This window comes from Patiria miniata, unplaced genomic scaffold (genome assembly GCF_015706575.1).
Source record: "Patiria miniata isolate m_02_andy unplaced genomic scaffold, ASM1570657v1 HiC_scaffold_10, whole genome shotgun sequence".
Classification (NCBI taxonomy): Eukaryota; Metazoa; Echinodermata; class Asteroidea; order Valvatida; family Asterinidae; genus Patiria; species Patiria miniata.
Genome location: NW_024037048.1, coordinates 12615982 through 12634426, shown reverse-complemented (window position 1 = coordinate 12634426; position 18445 = coordinate 12615982). Strand labels below are relative to the sequence as shown.

Genomic DNA, 18445 nt, shown 5'->3' with positions numbered 1-18445 from the left:
TAATACAAAATTTGACAAAGTATTTTTTTCTAAAGTATTTCTTTACACATATTATTTTAAAAATGCGGAAAAGCCTGTGTCCTGTTCATTGAGCAGGCATAGCTCTAGTGATTGTATGCTTTTATAACCCGTTCTTTGTCAAGGCCATTTTCATTTCCCTCGTGAGGGATAATAAAGTTCAATCTAATCTAATCTAATCTAATCTAAACAGTTCTGGAGAAGAATGTGTCTTGGAGAATAATAAAAATAGTAAACTCATAGAATAACAGTAGGTGTTATTCACCCAACACCTAATTACAATAACACCTAATTACAATAACTAGTATTATTACCTCTTTCCCGTAGGTGTTTTTATCGGATCACAAGCATGCTGAGGACCTTTTTACCCCCATCGCCCACATCACTACGTCTCAGTTGCCCTCCTCTCGCCTTCTTGAATTGCTAGGCGACCATTGCAGGAGCAACACTCAAGCCCTCTCTGAACTTGAGCTAAAGGGGAAGAAACAACTTATGGCTGACCAGAAAACCACTGCAGAAAATGTAGGCAAGGCAGGCTTGCAGTTTTTCTGTGAAGAAGCATGGCATGATTTATTGCAGGTAAGTTTCTAGTTTCCATTATTCGAAGATGATGAAATCATGCTTACCAAAACAAAAGCAATGACAAGTGGTGAATGTAAAGGGCCATATTTGTTTAATTACTTGGATTACGGAATCGAAACCAAAAAAAAAAATCAGAAATCCAAACAAAAAAATTACAAATGCCGCCAAACAAATTCGAAGTAGTAATCACAAGCTTTTGATTCACTTTAACACCGGTGTTGTTGTTGTTTTTTTTTAAATTTTTTTATTTCCTGCTCACCGCCCATCGCGGGGACCTAGAAAATTCGTAATCCAAGTATATATAAAAAAAATGGTCTAAACACAATCAGAAACCAGTTAACTGAAATGCGGAGTTTAGTTGGCCCCATTTATGCTAGATTCACACATTTCTGCATTACTGCCATGAATACCCCGATCTAGATAATATTTGTAATTTCTTGATACATTCATAATGATTCAGCATGATTCTGTACCTGTGTATCACGTCGCAACTCGCAACGCATCGTATAATCCATTTCACAAAACTTGCGATGTGTTGAAGGGCATCGTAAGTTCCTTGATAAGGGCTTAAAAAACGTCGCAAGTTACGACGTGTCTATTGGTCATCGCAAAATAAGAAGAGTAATTTTCTTAGCCATTTTTATGCCATAACAATACATAAAGGAGACTTAATTATATAAAAATTAATACCGAGACAATGTGTGTAAAGTTGTAAATAGAAAATGCATTGAATTAGCCTGGAATATTGCAGTTGAAATTTCAAGGTAGCCATACAAGTCAACTCGGAGCTTGATTTCCTTTAAAATTGAATCACATGGCCACCATTTTGTTTTATGTTTGGAAAACCATCTCGTGGAAAATGCTGTTTTTCTTTACATGTATCTATTGATTTGGTAAAGAAATGATTATGCATAATGCATTACATGTTGTGAATGCGTGCGCGTCTTGTTTTTAAAAAAGCGCACATCACCTCAAAAATGGCTTGTTTGTGGTGATTGGTTCATATATATCCGCATACATGCATGATTCATATTACTTTAAAAAATTAATAATGATTAGCTCCACGAGATGGTAAAGGCACTCGTGGCTTCGCCACTCGCACTGGTCTATTTTTCGTGCCAGAATCTGGGGCGCCACGCATCCGGGTAGACACGCGCACCTTGACTAAAGGCTAGAGTGTTGACTATTTCCCGGTACCATTCATGGCACCAGTACACGAAAACAAATTCCCAGGATGGTAAAGGCCATCATTAACATTTCCGCTTCCTATTGGTCGACCCGAACCATGCCTTGCACGTAGTAAATTATTCATGACATAGAAGCATTTGTATGTTTCTGATCGTCACACACGTGTGTGCAGACACAATATTATAGAGTGATAGTGATTAATAACACAACTTTTTCACTCCACGGTCGTTGAAAATGTAAGAAGAATGTGCTCTAAAGCAATATCACCATGTTTTGTGACTATTTATTTATTTATTTAATTCTTATTTACCCTGGGGAAACCTCTCAGTGGTACACTGTTTTCCAGGGTGCCCAGCAATTATACAGAACAATTCATTGAAAATTACAATTACAGAAAACACTAAGAATAGTAAACAGTTAAATGCGGGGTACATAAAAACATTTAAAATATATAAAAATTTAAAAAAAAAAAAAAAAAAAAACCCACAAAAAACAGGCATATTCTAAATATGCACGTCTTACCCTAGACATGAATTACTCCATGCTGTAGATGACTGTTCTTTGAAAAGGTTTGACATTTAGAATATACCTGTTTGTCAGTACAATACAAAATCGGTAGCAAGTAACAAGAACAGAATCGCTTTGAACTTCGTATGCGCAACAGAGAAAATTCAATGCTGTAATCAACGTACCATTTCTCTTATGCAGATTATGTCTGTGTTGTTACGTAACAGGCAATAAATCAATCCGAAACAGTTTTAATATGATACAAGAAATATAAGTCCCATTTTGGCTTTTCATAAATGACAGAAAAAGAGTGACACTGACTCTCACCAGTGTATTATACGAATATCATTTGTCTTATTGGCTATCGTATAAACCTAGTCAAATAGACGTAAATGTCTCAATGACTTGATTTGTCTCTGTTGGAGTGGTCTTTTTTGTTATCAAACATTCTGGAAAAGAGTATAAAACATTCTGGACAAGTTTCTATAATAATAAAACTAATATGATCAACCTTATTAAAAAGGTGGTGTTCTTTAACAGAACTACATGTACTATTCATTATCACGTGACAAAGATGAAGTCTTTAATTTGATAATGATTAGGATCGTTTAACGACAGTCGATTTCCAGATGATATAAGTAAACAAAAGAATTATACTTCTGTAAAAGATACAAAATGAACATAATTGGCCCCATTTGATGTTAGAGCTAGTTTTATGCTTTGAAATCGAGTGAATATTTGGCAGAAGTCATTTGTTTTATAACCTATTGTCTATTTTATTACTATTGTAATAATAGCATTTATTGTCACTCATTTTTCAAGAACAGTTGTATCATATAGTGTGTCAGTTGAAAGGAATTATGTAGGCTAGGCTATAACTTAATTTTACATGTTAAGATTTTCTCAACGGTGATTGATAGCTTTTCAAGACAGATTCCCAGGATGTTTGTACTTTAAAAAGGTATCAAATGACAATCAGGGTTGCTCCGCTGTTGTTTTTATGCCCCGCGGCGAAGCCGAAGGGGCATACTGTTTCCGCCTTGTCCTTCCGTGGGTGGTGGGGGGGGGGGTGTGTGGGGGTGAGTTTGTGTTACATACCCTATGTGGACTTGTGAACAAAAGAGGTCCACATAATGCAGGTTGTGTTAACTTTATGCGGACTAAACCGTGAACACATTTTCTGGAAAACAGGTTTAGAGGCATTTTTGGGTTAGGTTTATCGGTAGCAGAATGAAGAGAAACACTATAGGGAATCATAGAAAAAAAAATGGGTTAAAAGAGTTTTCACAGTTTAAGTAAAGTTATTTTTTGTACCGAGTTTTCTTAACTACACGAAAACAAAGCAATGTCCACACAAGGTATGTAACGTAAGTCTGGGCGTTCCTGCATGGCATTACGCCTGAGGACAGACAACAAAAGGAACACCAAGGGGCCATTGATCCTCGAAGGAAGGTGCCTATTGTCCTCGAACGCAGGTTTGTGTGCTTAGTCTATGGGAGAGTGTTATATTACAGGGACAAAGGAAAACACAAAGCCAATCCTCGGAAGCATAGCAAAAAAAGACGGTGTGTCCGGACAAACTTGCAAAACAGTTGTCTATTGTAAAGTTGCTAGTGGCATTACCATGAACAAGTTATGATTGATATGCTTATTATAGTTCTCTGGATGATGGTATTTTTCCAATTGATAGTATATAGACTCCTTCTAAAATGAAACACCGTGCCCCCACCAAAGACTGATAGCCAAAATAAAGTTCCATGGCATTGAAGGCAGCGTACTACATTGGATTGAGGATTGGCATACAAATCGAAAGCAGAAGGTCATCAAACAAGGGGCAGAATCATATTGGAAAAACGTCACAAGCTCAGTGGTACAAGGATCTGTACTAGGACCTTTCTGCTTCCTGATGTACATGAATGACATGGAATGTAGTGTTAATTCCAACCACCACAGTCGGCAAGTTAGCCCACCCAGTAGCAACGGAAAAGGACAATTAAGGACATGTAAAATGACATTGACCACTTCCAGTGCTGGGCGGAGAAATGGAAAATGAACTACAATGCTGACAAATGCATATTGGTCATGCATATTGGTCACCACAACCCACACCACACATACACAATGGGGAATACGAAGCTTAAAGAAACAACCGACGAGAAGGATCTGGGAGTTCTTAAAGTCTCATCACAATGTGCGACGGCAGCCAAGAAAAATAACCGAGCTCTGGGAATGATCAAAAGAAATTTCAGCTACAGAAGTAAGGATGTAATCTTGAAGTTGTACAAATCCCTAGTCAGACCCCACCTGGATTACGCCATGCAAGCATGGAGTCCACATATGACAAAAACATCCTTGAAAGAGTGCAGGCGAGGGCAACGAAGCTCATCCCAAGCCTAAAGTCCCTGTCTTATGATGAGATATTAAACAATCTGCACCTGACCACACTAGAAACAAGAAAGAAAAGGGGGATCTCATCCAAACCTACAAAATCATGACTCAAATCTAAAGGATCAATCCAGACTCAATGTTTCAGAAAGCAGACTACCAGAGTACCAGAGGACATTCAACAGAAACTAGCCAAATCCAGACCAAGACTTGATGTCAGAAAACACTTCTACAGCCAGAGGGTTGTGAATAGTTGAAACAAATTGCCTGAGAGTGCCATCAAAGCGCCCACACTTCTCTGCTTCAAGCAGAATTTAAGTAACTTGGGTTTTTAATGTGCAAATGAAGCCCCCTTAACCCTGCCACACTTCTCTTCTACATGACATGAAGGTAGAGGTGTGGCCTTCAAGGTATTGTTCAGGGATGAAAATAGGGCACTCCTTGGATTTTTCAATTTATTTAAAAATGATCTTCTTTCATGTTGTTTTAGAAAACATTAAGATTGGAATAATAAACTTGTGACAAATGGCCTGTATCTTTTCTGTAAATTTAAATGAAGTGAGAATTGTTGTTATAACATGACTAATGTGCACAGGAGAATGCATGAAAGTGGATAAACATTAAGTTTCTTTCAGCTTCAGCATCGTCCGTCACGAAAATGATGGGCCTTGCTTTCCTCTGCCATAGAATGCATCATCTGGGAAAAGAGATTTCAACAGTTGATGGTACGTTCGGACGGGGGCCGCCCGATAGTCCGAAGGTCCAATAGTCCGAAGGTTCGATAGTCCGAATGCACAAACTTTCCATAAGAGGGGGTTCGTTAGTCCGAAGGTTCATTTGTCTCTATATCTATCATCATTTTTACTCCACTGGGCTCACCATACTCCTGTTGAAAAGATGGAGAAGTACAGCCTGAAATTTAAAAAAAAAAAAAAAAAAAAACAGTAATTATCTTTTTGGGAATTGTGGTTTTCGAAAGGTGCAATTCAATAGTTTAAAGAACCCAGGCAGCGGAAACTTTATTATCATGATTTATACCATATATATGCAGTAAATGCTACTAAATATGTTATAAAACACACACACACAAGTTTTACATGTAGCAGTACTGTACATCTGGACAAACTGATCTGTCTGCTGAAAAGTTGGAATGTGCACCCTCATTTTCTTCCTGTAAGTCATGCTTCAGTGTGTCGAGTGCTGTTGCTGGGGAATGACCAGATTTGAAAAGGCCGATCAGTTTTCCTTTTGTTGCTTTCAGAAACATCACGCCTTCTAAGAGCCGCAGCACTTTTGGTCTCAATGGCTGTGGTAGTTGTTGATAGTGACATATCTAACCTTGATATGACTATCCGATGACCTAAGGTGAAATTACAATGTACAGAAATGTTAAGACAAGAACATGCTTGCAGAACTGCTCGAAAATTTCACAAATAACAAGATACGGATGTGTTAAAGGTACAGTCCATCATTTGTAATTTGTGCATTTTGTTCGTTTGAAGAAACAAAAGTGTTCACAATCTTATGAAGGATACTGAACAACTAACCTGATAAAGATTAAACTCGGCTTCAGCTGTATATTCCGAGAAAAACAGCATTCTATGATCTCAATTTTAAATCAAAAGTTGCTGAATCATGTTTTGAATTGCGCCTGAATTGCAGCTATACGCAATGTCGCTCACTGATCCGACGAATTATAGCAACCGCGCGTTCCTGTGCGTCGTGCCAATGCTTGCGGGCGCTGCGCCGAATTACAAAACGAACTACTAATTTAGATTTTCCTACGGTGCGTCTTAAGACGCACCGTTGGAAAGGTTTTTTACGTTGATTACTTCAAAATGATAGCTTGCCAGAAAGATTAATTTCACAGAGAGTTTAGTCCCCTATCTTTCAACCAAGTATGTTTTTCAACAATAATGCGCCAGTTACTTTTTCGGATGGCTACAAATGATGGACTATATTAATAATAATAAAAACGTCACAAGGTGGCGATATTTCTTCCCTGGATTCATTAATTTTAACCTACTTTACTTACACTATTTTAGAAAAACGCAACTGGAGACCCCAACACTGTCATGTTGGCTAGACAGACATTTTACACTAGAGACTATAATGTTGTAGCATAATTCATTCTTACACCCATTTTAATAATGACATTGTAGTTACTTGATTCTTCCCTTCTTATCTCAACACCTTTTCGTCACCAAATAAACACTTCCAGGGAATGAAGTATTTTTGGAGCCAGCCCTTTTTGTCTGCAATGTTAAAGATCTTTGCCGTGTGTTGTGTTGACATCGATAGTCAACCTGGAATTAATTATAAAATAATGATAGAAAGCTCAAATTTGGAGAAATTGCACCTAAAAGATTGTGGCATTTAAGACGCGAGGTATGATAATACCTCGCGATTTTTATTATTTTGTATTTTATGTTAAGATGTTCATATTTATACATATAGACGATGCAGATTTTTAATTCGATATAGCATTTTTTTTTTACTGTAACACCTTTTTTTTCTGAGGCTTTTTCAGCCCATGTCTACATTTATAAGAAGGAAGGCAACCGTTTCATGTGTGACAACCACAGAGGAATCTCCCTACTGGTTGGTCATTGCTGGTAAGATCCTTGCCAGAATCGTGCTTAATCGCTTCACAACTCACATTGCCAAGACATTTCTACCCGACAGCCAGTATGGTTTCAGCAAAGGAAGAGGTACAGGCGACATGATCTTTGCAGCCCAGCAGCTACAAGAGAAATGCAGAGAGCAGAATACCTACCTCTACTGTGTCTTCGTCGACTTGACAAAGGCTTACGACACCGTCTGTAGAAAAGGGCTCTGGAAACTCCTGTCCAAACTTGGCTGCCCTGAAAAGTATATCGAGATGGTGAAGCAGTTTCATGATGGTATGATCCGCGAGTTAAGGACGATGGGGAGTCTTCATAAGCGTTCCCAGTATCAAATGGAGTTAAATAACGCTGTGTCCTTGCACCAACGCTCTTCAGTGTCGTTTTTGCTAGCATGCTTCTTGATGCTTTCCGTGACATCAACATCGGCGTGAAGATGAGATTCAGGACTGATGGAAAACTCTTCAATCTGTGAAGACTTCAATGCAAAAACCAAAGTATTCGATTAAATAGTTCGTGAACTCCTATATGCCGATGACTGTGCTCTTTGTCCCCCTCCCACACCCAGGAAGATTTACTACTCAGCATGGGCTGCTTCGCAAGAGCTTGCTCACGCTTTGGACTTTTAATCAGTCTGAAAAAGACAAAGTGATGTTTCAGCCTGCTCCAAGTAAGCTATATGTTCCACCAGTTATCACCATTGGAGATCACATCCTTCATTCTGCTGACACGTTTACATACTTGGGCAGCACCCTGTCAAGAGAGGTCCACATCTCAGCTTTCAGAAGATTTCGTGATTGTCTGTGGAATAGAAGAGGCATAAGCTTGAAAAGAAAGCTGCGTGTGTATCAAGCTGCAGTCCTGACTTCCCTGCTGTATGCTGTATGCCTGTGAAACTTCCTACAGCCGCTGTAGCCTGAATTCATGTTTTATGAAATACGGACTCATTGGTGGTATTGGCGCATGCACGTGCATAGATAATTATGAGAGGGGTCGGTCACGTGAGAGGGTTTAACCAATAAAAGGGAAAAAGAGTCCGATTTTCATACGAGTCCGGTTTTCATATGACACCGCCACAATTAGAAAGCTGAACCACTTCCGCCTTTCCTGCATGCGCAAGATCTTGCGCATCAGATGGCAAAGACAAGGTCCCTGACACTGAAGTCCTCAAGAGGCGGAATTGCCAAGTGTAGGTGCTTTGATCATGAGAGCTCAGCTTCGCTGGTCAGGTCATGTAGTACGGATGCCTGATGATCGACTCCCCAAAAATATCTTCTACGGTTGAACTAACAACAGGCAAAAGATCGGCTGGTGGTCAATTCAAGAGATACAAGGATTGCCTTAAAGCAAACGATGAAGCAGTGCAACATCAATGTGGGTAGCTGGGAAGAACATGCCCATGATCGAATGGCATGGAAGAAGATTATCACACGAAGGTGCATCAAGCTTCGAAGCCCGTCGCATCAGGGAGGCTGAGCTGAAACGACAGCAACGAAAATCTCGTCAGCTAGATTGCTTCCCGACGTGTCCCCCCCCCCCCCAACCTTATGTGTCCAGTGTAGGACCGTAGCTTCCTGGCTAGAATTAGACTTATCTACGAACACACACCACCTACTAGTATGGAGATGTTGGCTGTCATCTTCGAATTTCGAAGGACGAACTACATATACACTTTCGGCAATACCAGTACCAGTCATTTCAGAAGATGAATCAATATAGCCATTAATTGATAAACCACTTCAGTCCCAAGACCCACTGATCTGATTTTCATACTACATGTCTTCACCACACTAAAAGTTCCAGTCTCAGAAGGTTTGCTGTCTCTATAGGTTTTCCTACTCAGCAATATTTTTACCATGTCTTTTACTCACTTTGGTTTCAAAGAACACAAAGAACAACCATTCTCTATGGGACCCAATAAACGCAACAGTCTCCCAATTCATTTTTTTATATTTAGTAAATGCGATGGCACTTTTTTGCTCAGTCAAAAAAGTTATTTCATTCTTTAGTGTAAATCACTGCCTTGAACTGATTGCTCTGCTTCTCGTAATAGTCACATATTTTGTAGTCTGGTAGAAAGTCCTGATAACTGATGCAACATTGTAGACGAGGAAACATTTAAGTTTAAAGCCAACCATAAATTCTGCTGAAAAGTTATTGATAATCAATTATTGATAACTGCGTGTTAATATATGCCTACACTGCAAATAATTGTACAAACTTCGTTAAGTACTGACTTATAAAACGTGCGTTTTGTGCAAGCTTTGAAGCAATCCGAAAAATAATTCATTATGAATGTCGGTACTTGGTGGAAAGTTTTCAATATATGTAGGCTACCACATGCTATGGCCTACATCCGTTCCATGCGCCAACACTTTAAAAAGTTCCAAAGTTACATCTTTACATTAATTCAAGGAATCTCTGTCTGTCTGTCTGTGAAAATCAGCGGGTGTATTGCTCGGGGCCACAGAATGTGCAGTGCCAAGTTTGAAGTGGTTTGGATGAGCAGTTCTCGAAAAAAGTTGTAAAAACGCAGTATTTTTGGAGGCAAACGTGGCAGCTTAGAACATAACACCACTAACTGCCGTTCTTTTCAATTGTTTACGTCATGTTTAAGCTAAAGCGCGCGTGCTCAATATGACGCAAACCAGTCCATCCAGTACTATCCATCCAGTACTGTCCATCCAGTATGGGTGAATAGCACTGCATACCATGTTTTCGTATGTACACGGGCACATTATTTTTGCAGTCGACTGAGCGACCATTGTAGGTGGTCAAACTTCAAACCGTTGGCACGAACTTTGACTTAAGTGTGCCTTCAACCTGTGAAAACAACACCATTGAATCGCGTGCGTTGTTTGCATGAGCAGGTCTCAAAACTCTGCAAGTAGGCCTATGTAACCAATACCAACGGCAAAGCAATTTGCGTTTCCTGAACATGCAAATTTTTGACGGGCACTGCACTAGTTAGAATAACTTTCTTCAATTTTTATCACAAACCTTAGCAATTCATTAGCTTTTTAAGAAGAACAGTCGTCTAGAGTGATACGCGAACAGTCACAGACCATGGTGAAAGTTTTGTCTACTAAGTACAGATATTCTGCATACATGTTCAACGACCATGGAGTGAAAAGGTTGTATTATTAGGCCAAAAAAAAAAAGTCGGTCTCTGGTCAGCGCGCGCGTCGATTTTAATCATGCGCGTCGATCTTTTTTTTCCAAATTGTTCCGCGGTTGCTCCAACAGCGCCCTCTATTCCGCACCTCCTCAATTTTTCATTACCAAAGAGCACCAAGGAATGGGAAATTGCACCTAGGTAAATGATCGAAAGCACCAAGGCAAATTATGGAGGACACAAATGCAAGGTGGGTACTATTTTGCTTTTTTGTGTGTCCTCGTGTACATGAGGACACAAGAAAAGCAAAATAGTACCCACCTTGTCTGTACAATCCAAGCTTGAAGAAAAAAAAACAAACCCGCGTCAATTCCGGAACTTTGGTCTGATCAGAGACCAAATATTTTTTGGGGGGGCCTTATCACTTTATATCATTCTATATCATGAATAATTATATATCATGAATAATTCAATACGTGCAAGGCTTAGTTTTGCTTAGCCTTTAGTTAAGTCCCACGCGCTTACCCGGACACGTGACGCACCCCGGATGCTGACACGTAAAAAGACTAGGACGAGCGGCGTACCCATCTCGTGGAGAACGCTTATGTTTTTCTTTACATTTGTCTACCGATTTGGTAGACATGCATAATGCATTACCCGTTGTGAATTGACCAATGAAAATGCAAAATTACTAACGTAAATTTGCAGCCGTCGTCTGACGCCAGACAGCCAGGGCGCGCGTGCTGTTGCTGGTAACCGCAAACCACCGTTAGATGATTTATTAATTCATGTCTTTTATTCATTAATCATAAATCAACAACGACCAAAAGACATGGAAGGAACCTAGAACATCATTAACATGAAAGACGAATCGAAAGAAACAGTCTAAATGTCAATGAAGCAAGGAACTAGAAATAAATGTAGAAGTATCAGACATATTGACAAATTAAATAATTAACAATTTAGCATAACAAGAAAAGCATAACAAGAAAAGCATAACAAGAAAAGCATTAACCAGGGAATAACGATTGCTTGGCTAGGTCAAGGGAATATTGATGAGTGGGATGGGCGATGTGAAAGAATACCTTAATCTTGAGAATCAATCCAAACGGGGCTGTATTTTGAGTAGAAGATTACGAAAGATGAGACCAGTGCTGTTTTTGACAGGTACTCACCTGTGAGTTGCCGTATTTCGGTTTTTGTCATCAGATGAATAGGGAGCGGATTGTGTTTTATTGTTTTCGTCTATGAAGCCTCTACTTCTTATTTCCAAGGCGATGAGTTTGGAGTTGAAACCTATCTTACGCAAATCTCGTCTTAGGTTTTTGCATTTTGTAGTCATGGCTCTTAGTTATGTTTGTTTCGAATGGTACCGTTAATTCAACTATGGTGATGTCTTTGTTATGTTCGTCTGTTATGACAATGTCTGGCTTAAGTGTGGTTGGTAGTATGGATGGCGGGATGGTATTGCCGCCAGGAGCTGCGAGAGCGGCAAAGAGTTTGCGGTAAGAGCAGCTGTTGTACATTTTGTCTAGGGATTTACAGATTTCCAGTAAAACATTGTTGTGGCGATAGGTGTAGCGGCCTTGATTGACCATTACTGGGAAGTAATTGAGGACGTGTATAACAATGTACAAAGTGTGCACTTGGTATTGCCTGGTAGAGATTGGCATTGCCTGGTAGAGTATCTATGATTGCATTGAGTCCAAAGCGAAGGATTTTCCGAGGTAAATTATACATTATTGATTTCAAAGTGATGTTGGATTTTTCCGTTTCCATAAGTTCTAGGAGACGGCCTTGTTTAGCAAGGGATTTGATTTTTTGATCCCATGTTTGCTACGGATGACTTGATGACTGTTTTGAGTTTGTGCAAATGTTTTCCCGGGCTATTGTCCTTGGCCGGTATTTCCTTCAGAGCTTTTTGGTGAACGTTTTCTGAATAGACAGTAATGGAACATTTTCTAGACCAGGATGATTCGCGGTGTAGTTTGGAGTCTAGACATTTGTTAACCATATTGTCTCCTTTGATTCTTGTGGAGGCATGAGCTAGGGAGCTAAAGAATGTCATGACATTCTCTGTACAAGAACGTGTGTGATTTTATCCCTAATCCAGAGTTGGAATGGAGGAGGGAATTGGTAGCATTTTTGGGCAGTCCTCCCCATTTTTTCAGGTACATATCGATGTTTTGATCGAGTGTGTTTAGATCAGTTTGAGTTATGTCGTGAACAGTCAGGCAGAATCGTAGTGAAAAGAGTAGGTAGTTACAATACACCTTTAGTTTGTGAAAGTTAGTCTTTAATTTAACCCACGCCTGTCGTGGGAGATCAGATCCTGGGCAACTTCTGGATGGTTAGGGGATGACTGCCACTTCTTGTGTCCACATCCTAGCCATCCAGCGGGTCTTTGACTCAGCAGGTTGGATAGTTGACAGTATATCCTTTCACTTGAGGCAAAGGGGTGCCGGGATTTGAGTCTGGGTTGTGTCTGTTCCCTGTTGATAGCTTGGTGGAGGAGGTGATCTGGATCCATGGCGCGTCGGGCCAGCGCCATGCTTGTTGCCTGCCTACGGAGTTCAGCTGGTGGGATGCCTGCAAGCACAGGAAGCTGCTCAACTTGTGTAGGTTGTAAGCATCCAGTGATTGTGCGCAGGGTGCAGTTCAGGCACATATCTACAAGGCTGGTGCGTCTGCTCCTACTCAATACTGGTGCTCAATACATCAGCCGGCGCGTACACAGGTGCCAGGGCAGAGGTGCGGAGTGTTTGATGGACTTGCTCCCCATCCTGTGCCCACGAGTTTACGGGTGAGAGCACTGCGTGCCATGACCTTGTCTTGGAGTTAAGTAAGATGTTGGCGGTAGGAGAATGTCCTTTCCAGCTTGACACCAAGATATGTGGTGGTCGTCTGGAAGTCCAAGCGCCCTCTTGTTGATGTACACATCCAGCTCACGTTTTGCTTTCTTGTTGTTCAGATGGACGGCTGTAGAGACTGTCTTACCCTCACTCAGCTTCAGTCGCCACTGTTTCAAGTGTAGGAGCGAGGTGCTCATGTCTTTGCTCAAGGTGCTTTCAATCATCTTCCGCCCAATGTGTGTTGTCAAGATGGCCAGGGTCGGCGGAATATCCATAATTCTTGGAGATTGCATCAGGGTCATGGATGTAAACGTTGAACAGCATTGGAGCCAGGACAGATCCCTGTATAACACCATTTTTGAACCGGCGTGGTCTGCTTTGTTGCCCGTCGCTGGTCTTTGTACTGTCTTTGTACTGTCTTTGTACTGTTCTGTCTGGCAGCATCAGTAGAAGTTTAAAGTCAACACACGGTGCTGTACAGTGTCATAGGCGGCGGTCAGGTTGATGAGTACAGCACCAGCTGTCTCCTTGGCCTCGAAGCAGTCCTCAATGTCCTGAGTGAGCAGAATTACCTGATCACGGTTGATCGTCCTTTGCGGAAGCCAGACTGTTATCGGGGTAGCTGGAGATCAGTGATTGGAACTCTGGTTGGATATCGTCTGGTCCTGGGGCCTTACCCGCCTTCTTTGACTTCAGTGCTTCGGCGAGTTCTTCTGTAGTGAAGGGGTTGGTAATGTTCACGTCCCCACCATCAACCTTCCATAGCTCAGCAACTTCCTTTCCGACCTGTCTTGAGAAGTTTCGGTATGCGTTGGTAAAACGACAATTCTGAAATTAGTTGCGATGCAATTGCATTAGCACTCACGGGACACTTGTCAGGTTTAGACGTGTTCCTTCCTATGAGGCGGTTGATGGTGTGCCAGGCTTTTCGGCTTGAGTGTGTGAAGTCAATGGATTCGACTGTCTCTATCCAACGTTTTTGGCGTTTCTCATCCAGGCGCTTCGTCAGGATGTTGGCTGTGGCTCTAGATCCCTCTTTGGGTGTAGCTGCTTGTGTGATCTTCATACAACTTTTGGCATTCTTCGTCCCAACATGGGATGTAGTTCCTCTGGTATCCAAGGGGGAACTGGCTACTTTGGCTGCGTTGGTGAGCATGTTACAGTATGCCTTGTATGAGGTGTCTGGGTTTGTGCTGCCGGTGGTGGGAGGTTCTGGGTGGCTTGGTTGGTGAGCAATTTGAACCTGTCCAAGTCAGCTCTTCGCAAGTTCCATCGTCTCACTGGCTTGCTTGAGGTAAGAGCCACAAGTGGTCCCGGGTGTGATGAGTGATGGTCGGTGTTGGGACCTTGGGAATTTCTCCAACACTCAGCGAACCGAAGGTGGTTGGTCCTTTGTGCTGCTAGCAAAAGCTAGGTCTGGGTTCGAACCTGAATTTCACCGGGCAGAATGGAAGCTAGCGGGCTCCTTTGGGTTGTATAAGAGAATCAAGTTGTTGACAGATGCCCATTCTCTGAAATATTTTGTACAAAATTGAGAAGGCATTCGCAAAGTCGGTAATTTAATCAGAATTAGCGTGCGTGGAGCCAGTAGTAAACAGTGTTGTAGGTCTCGAGACCGGTCTCGAGACCACTTTTTGCTGGTCTCGGTCTCGGTCTCGGAAGCTGTGGTCTCGGTCGTGGTCTCGGTCTCGGTCCCCTTTGGTCTCGATATTTTGGCTGGTCTCGGGTCGAGACCGGCAATATGTAGCTTTTACAGCTCGATCGATTACTTTGTGTTCACTTCGTTCAGTACCGTTGTTAGTTAAAACATTTGCTAGCCCGTAGATCAAGCTTGTTATATATCGTGGTCGGTTTGGACTCGACTGCAAGTTGGAGGTCCCCAAAGTACATGTACATGTAAAGCTGCAGCACTACCAGTCACTGAACGATTTGGAACAAGTTCGGCATTTATCTGTTGAGTCGGGCACATAAAGCAAAGTATAAACTTGTAACAATTTATGCAATAAGGGTCAACCATTTTCGGGGATTGTGTAGTTTACCTCACCCCTGTGGGCGTAATCACTTGCATTTTGTATTCTGATAATAAAATGAGGTGCTTCAAATTAGTTATATTTTCGACCCCACACAATGTTCTCTTTAATTTGGGACAGTATTTTGAAGAAAAAGTAATTTTTTCTACCTGATTTTCCAGCATTGAACTCACACACTCTTACAAGTTACCACTCACTGTTGCCATGAGAGTGTATGATGAGACCCCATTTTCTGGCTGCTCATTTTGAAGTACCCCATTATTCCTCAAAAATTAAAATCCCGTTCAGAAAAAAAATTTAAAATCCATATCTGGCACATTCTGGCTACCACCTCGCAACTTGTGGGTCTACATTGTACAAGTCCACATTCTATGACAGAAATTTAAAAATTAATTCAAATCAAGTACACAAGTCTTGTTAGAAGTTAAGTCCTATATTTATTTTAGGAAAAATATCCGTTAGAAGTCATAGCTGAAACCAAGGGGTGACTGTGGAGTTTAGGATCCGAGTTCCTATAACAGATGAAACGTTAAAGGTAGATACCTTTAACTTTTTACTTTTGTCACGATTGGGTGCAGGCAACATTTCAAAGCCCATATTTCTTAAGTGTAACTATTTTTTGCTCAAGTAAGGTGTCATGTATCAATTTGTCAACACTGCCACTGGTCAAAATTTTGGTCTGTATTCTTTGTGAATAGAAAGGTTACATTTTTCAACTATAATAACGTGTCTTGTTTTTTTTATTTCGACTATTGTTATTTATTATCAGCGGTCTCGGTCTCGGTCTCGGACCATATTGGTCTCGGTCTCGGTCCGCCTTGAAGGGGCTGGTCTCGGTCTCGGTCTCGAATCTTCAGGTCTCGGTCTTGGTCTCGGTCTCGGTCTCGGACTATCCGGTCTCGACTACAACACTGGAAGTAACCGGTTACCGTACCACTATCACGTCGTCATAACGTCACTATCACGTTATCAAACAAAGTACAACGTATTTGTAATTGTTTGCATTCATGTGTCATTAGGGCAAAACTTTTTACTTTATAATTGATTAATTTTAACCTTTGAGGGACCCAGGTAGGATGGGTCAAATAAAAAAAAAATGAATGTTACTAAAAAATGTCTTGTAAGGAGTTCCAGAGACGTGGGGTAAGGCTGGAAACTGCACGGTTCCAAACGAGTCTTCGGGGGGAAAACCCAGTAATATTTCAATTGTTGTAACAATTCTTGAAAATGAAGAGGTGCTAAGCCAGAAAGAGCTTTTAATGTAGGTAGGAGAACTTTGTAGTGTAATGTGGTAGGTGGCAAGAAGAGTGTACGAGCGGCAGCGTTCCTGACAAAGAGGAGTGTATTTTCTGTATATTGTGGTAAGCCGGTTCATACTTCACGCGAAAGCGACAGCGAAGCGAAATTCTTCGCGTGAAGTATGAACCGGGCTGTAGACCTACTTTTTTTATTACCAATTGCCCATTGGTGGGTAACCTTGGCAAGTTTTTATAGACAAAATGTCCATATTCTGAGGCATAGTTTGTCGCGGTGAATCGACCAATCAATCGAGTTTACTTGAAGATAATATGCAACACACTGGTTATAAGCTTGCATATTAAGTTTGAAAAACTGTTTTGTATTTGAATCTTGCCTTTGTTTTGTTAAAATTTCCCAGGCGCGGTGTTGTCACTCGACCTTTACTTGTAACTATGTGAAGGAGCTAGTCTCGGAGGCTATCCTCATAAACAAGAAGCAGAGTGTACTGGAGAAGACATGGCCCCAAGTTTTTGTGCAGATAATACACTGTGCTGTTGAGAAGATGTTTGATATAGACAAATACAGACTGACAGAACTGAAGACTTTCCAGAAAAGAAAATGATTCCAGGCGGTCTACTTTTGTTGTGATTTATTCTTCAAAAACTTTATGGGAAGTGGCAAACACCCTGACATTTAGAAAAAAAGATAATACAGTAATTTGCCAGTAAAAATGGAAAGCATGACAACAAAAGTAGACCACACTGGATTAGTTTTGGAGAACACATTTTAGGACAAACGGTGTCTGATTCTCTTTCACTCAATACATTCATTAATTAATGGCGAAAAGGAAAAGACGAGAGGCCAAAAAAAGTTTGAGATTACATTGCCTCTGATTTTTCAACAGTCCGTCCAGTAGGCTTCTTTGTCGTTTGAAAATCGAGATTTGTTTAAATATATTCTTCAGGAATTGTTTTTGGGGTCAATATTTATAGCATTAAACTATGTGAAAAGACTTGTCTTCCTGATAAATAAGTGAAATTAGTACTTCATGGGCAACAATTCTCTATAAACATTTTTTTTTCATCACATCAAATGCTATCAATTGTTACCTGACATTTCAATGTAAAAATTGTTATTATTGTTTTTAAAAAAAGTTTCTATTTTAAATTTTCATAAAGTTGCATTTTTCCCCCTTTTGTTTTCATTGTAAATAATTTTTTTCAATTCCCTACACTTTCTTGGATATTTCAATACGTTGCCGTTACAAAAACCTTAACATTTGTGCAAGTTTCCCCAAAGTATGGCTGTTGCTATTGAAATGGTTACTATTTTAATTAATCAAATTCCCATGAATTGATAAGATTAAAGCCTGTAGGAGAGGGTAGATAATTACTGCTACAATTGGTAATAAAGAAAAATTACTATTGTATTTATTATTAAAAGGTGGTATATTTAAATGGATCTGATATACGAAAATTGTCCTTAAGATAAAAAAAATAAATATTCAATATCTAGTTTACACATTGTTTATTCTCGACAATTGGCTCTGAAATACCGGTAGCCTTAAATTGTTGCACATTAACAGTGAAGTAATTTCTTAGTGGAAAATAGTAAATAAATAGTCGTAAAAAAACATGGTTTCGGCGTTTTGTTATTGCGTGATGATTTGCATGTTATACAGGGTGGTAAAAAAACACCTGTACTAATTGCTGGAGAATCCTTTTAGAGGAATTATGTTACCAAAATCTCCCGATTGAGTCCAGTAGTTCAGAGTTCACGGTTCAAAAGTTTCAGAGTTCAAAGTTCAGAGTTCATAGTTCAAAGTTCACGGTTCGAGAGTTCAAAGTTCAGGGTTCATAGTTCAGAGTTCAAAGTTCACGGTTTCAAAGTTCAAGGTTCATAGTT

The 18445-nt window shown here is 40.4% G+C and overlaps 1 protein-coding gene across 1 annotated transcript in view; it reads left to right on the top strand.

Annotated features, from left to right (window-relative positions):
- Positions 1-18173, top strand: part of LOC119734257 (leucine-rich repeat-containing protein 49-like) — a 69257-nt gene extending 51084 nt beyond the window's left edge. The window contains exons 7-8 of the mRNA XM_038207638.1: positions 346-597; positions 16959-18173. Coding sequence (XP_038063566.1) covers positions 346-597; positions 16959-17162 — 456 coding nt within the window. The 3' untranslated portion in view covers positions 17163-18173. The remainder of the gene's footprint in view (positions 1-345; positions 598-16958) is intronic.
- The last annotated feature ends 272 nt before the right edge of the window (positions 18174-18445 follow it).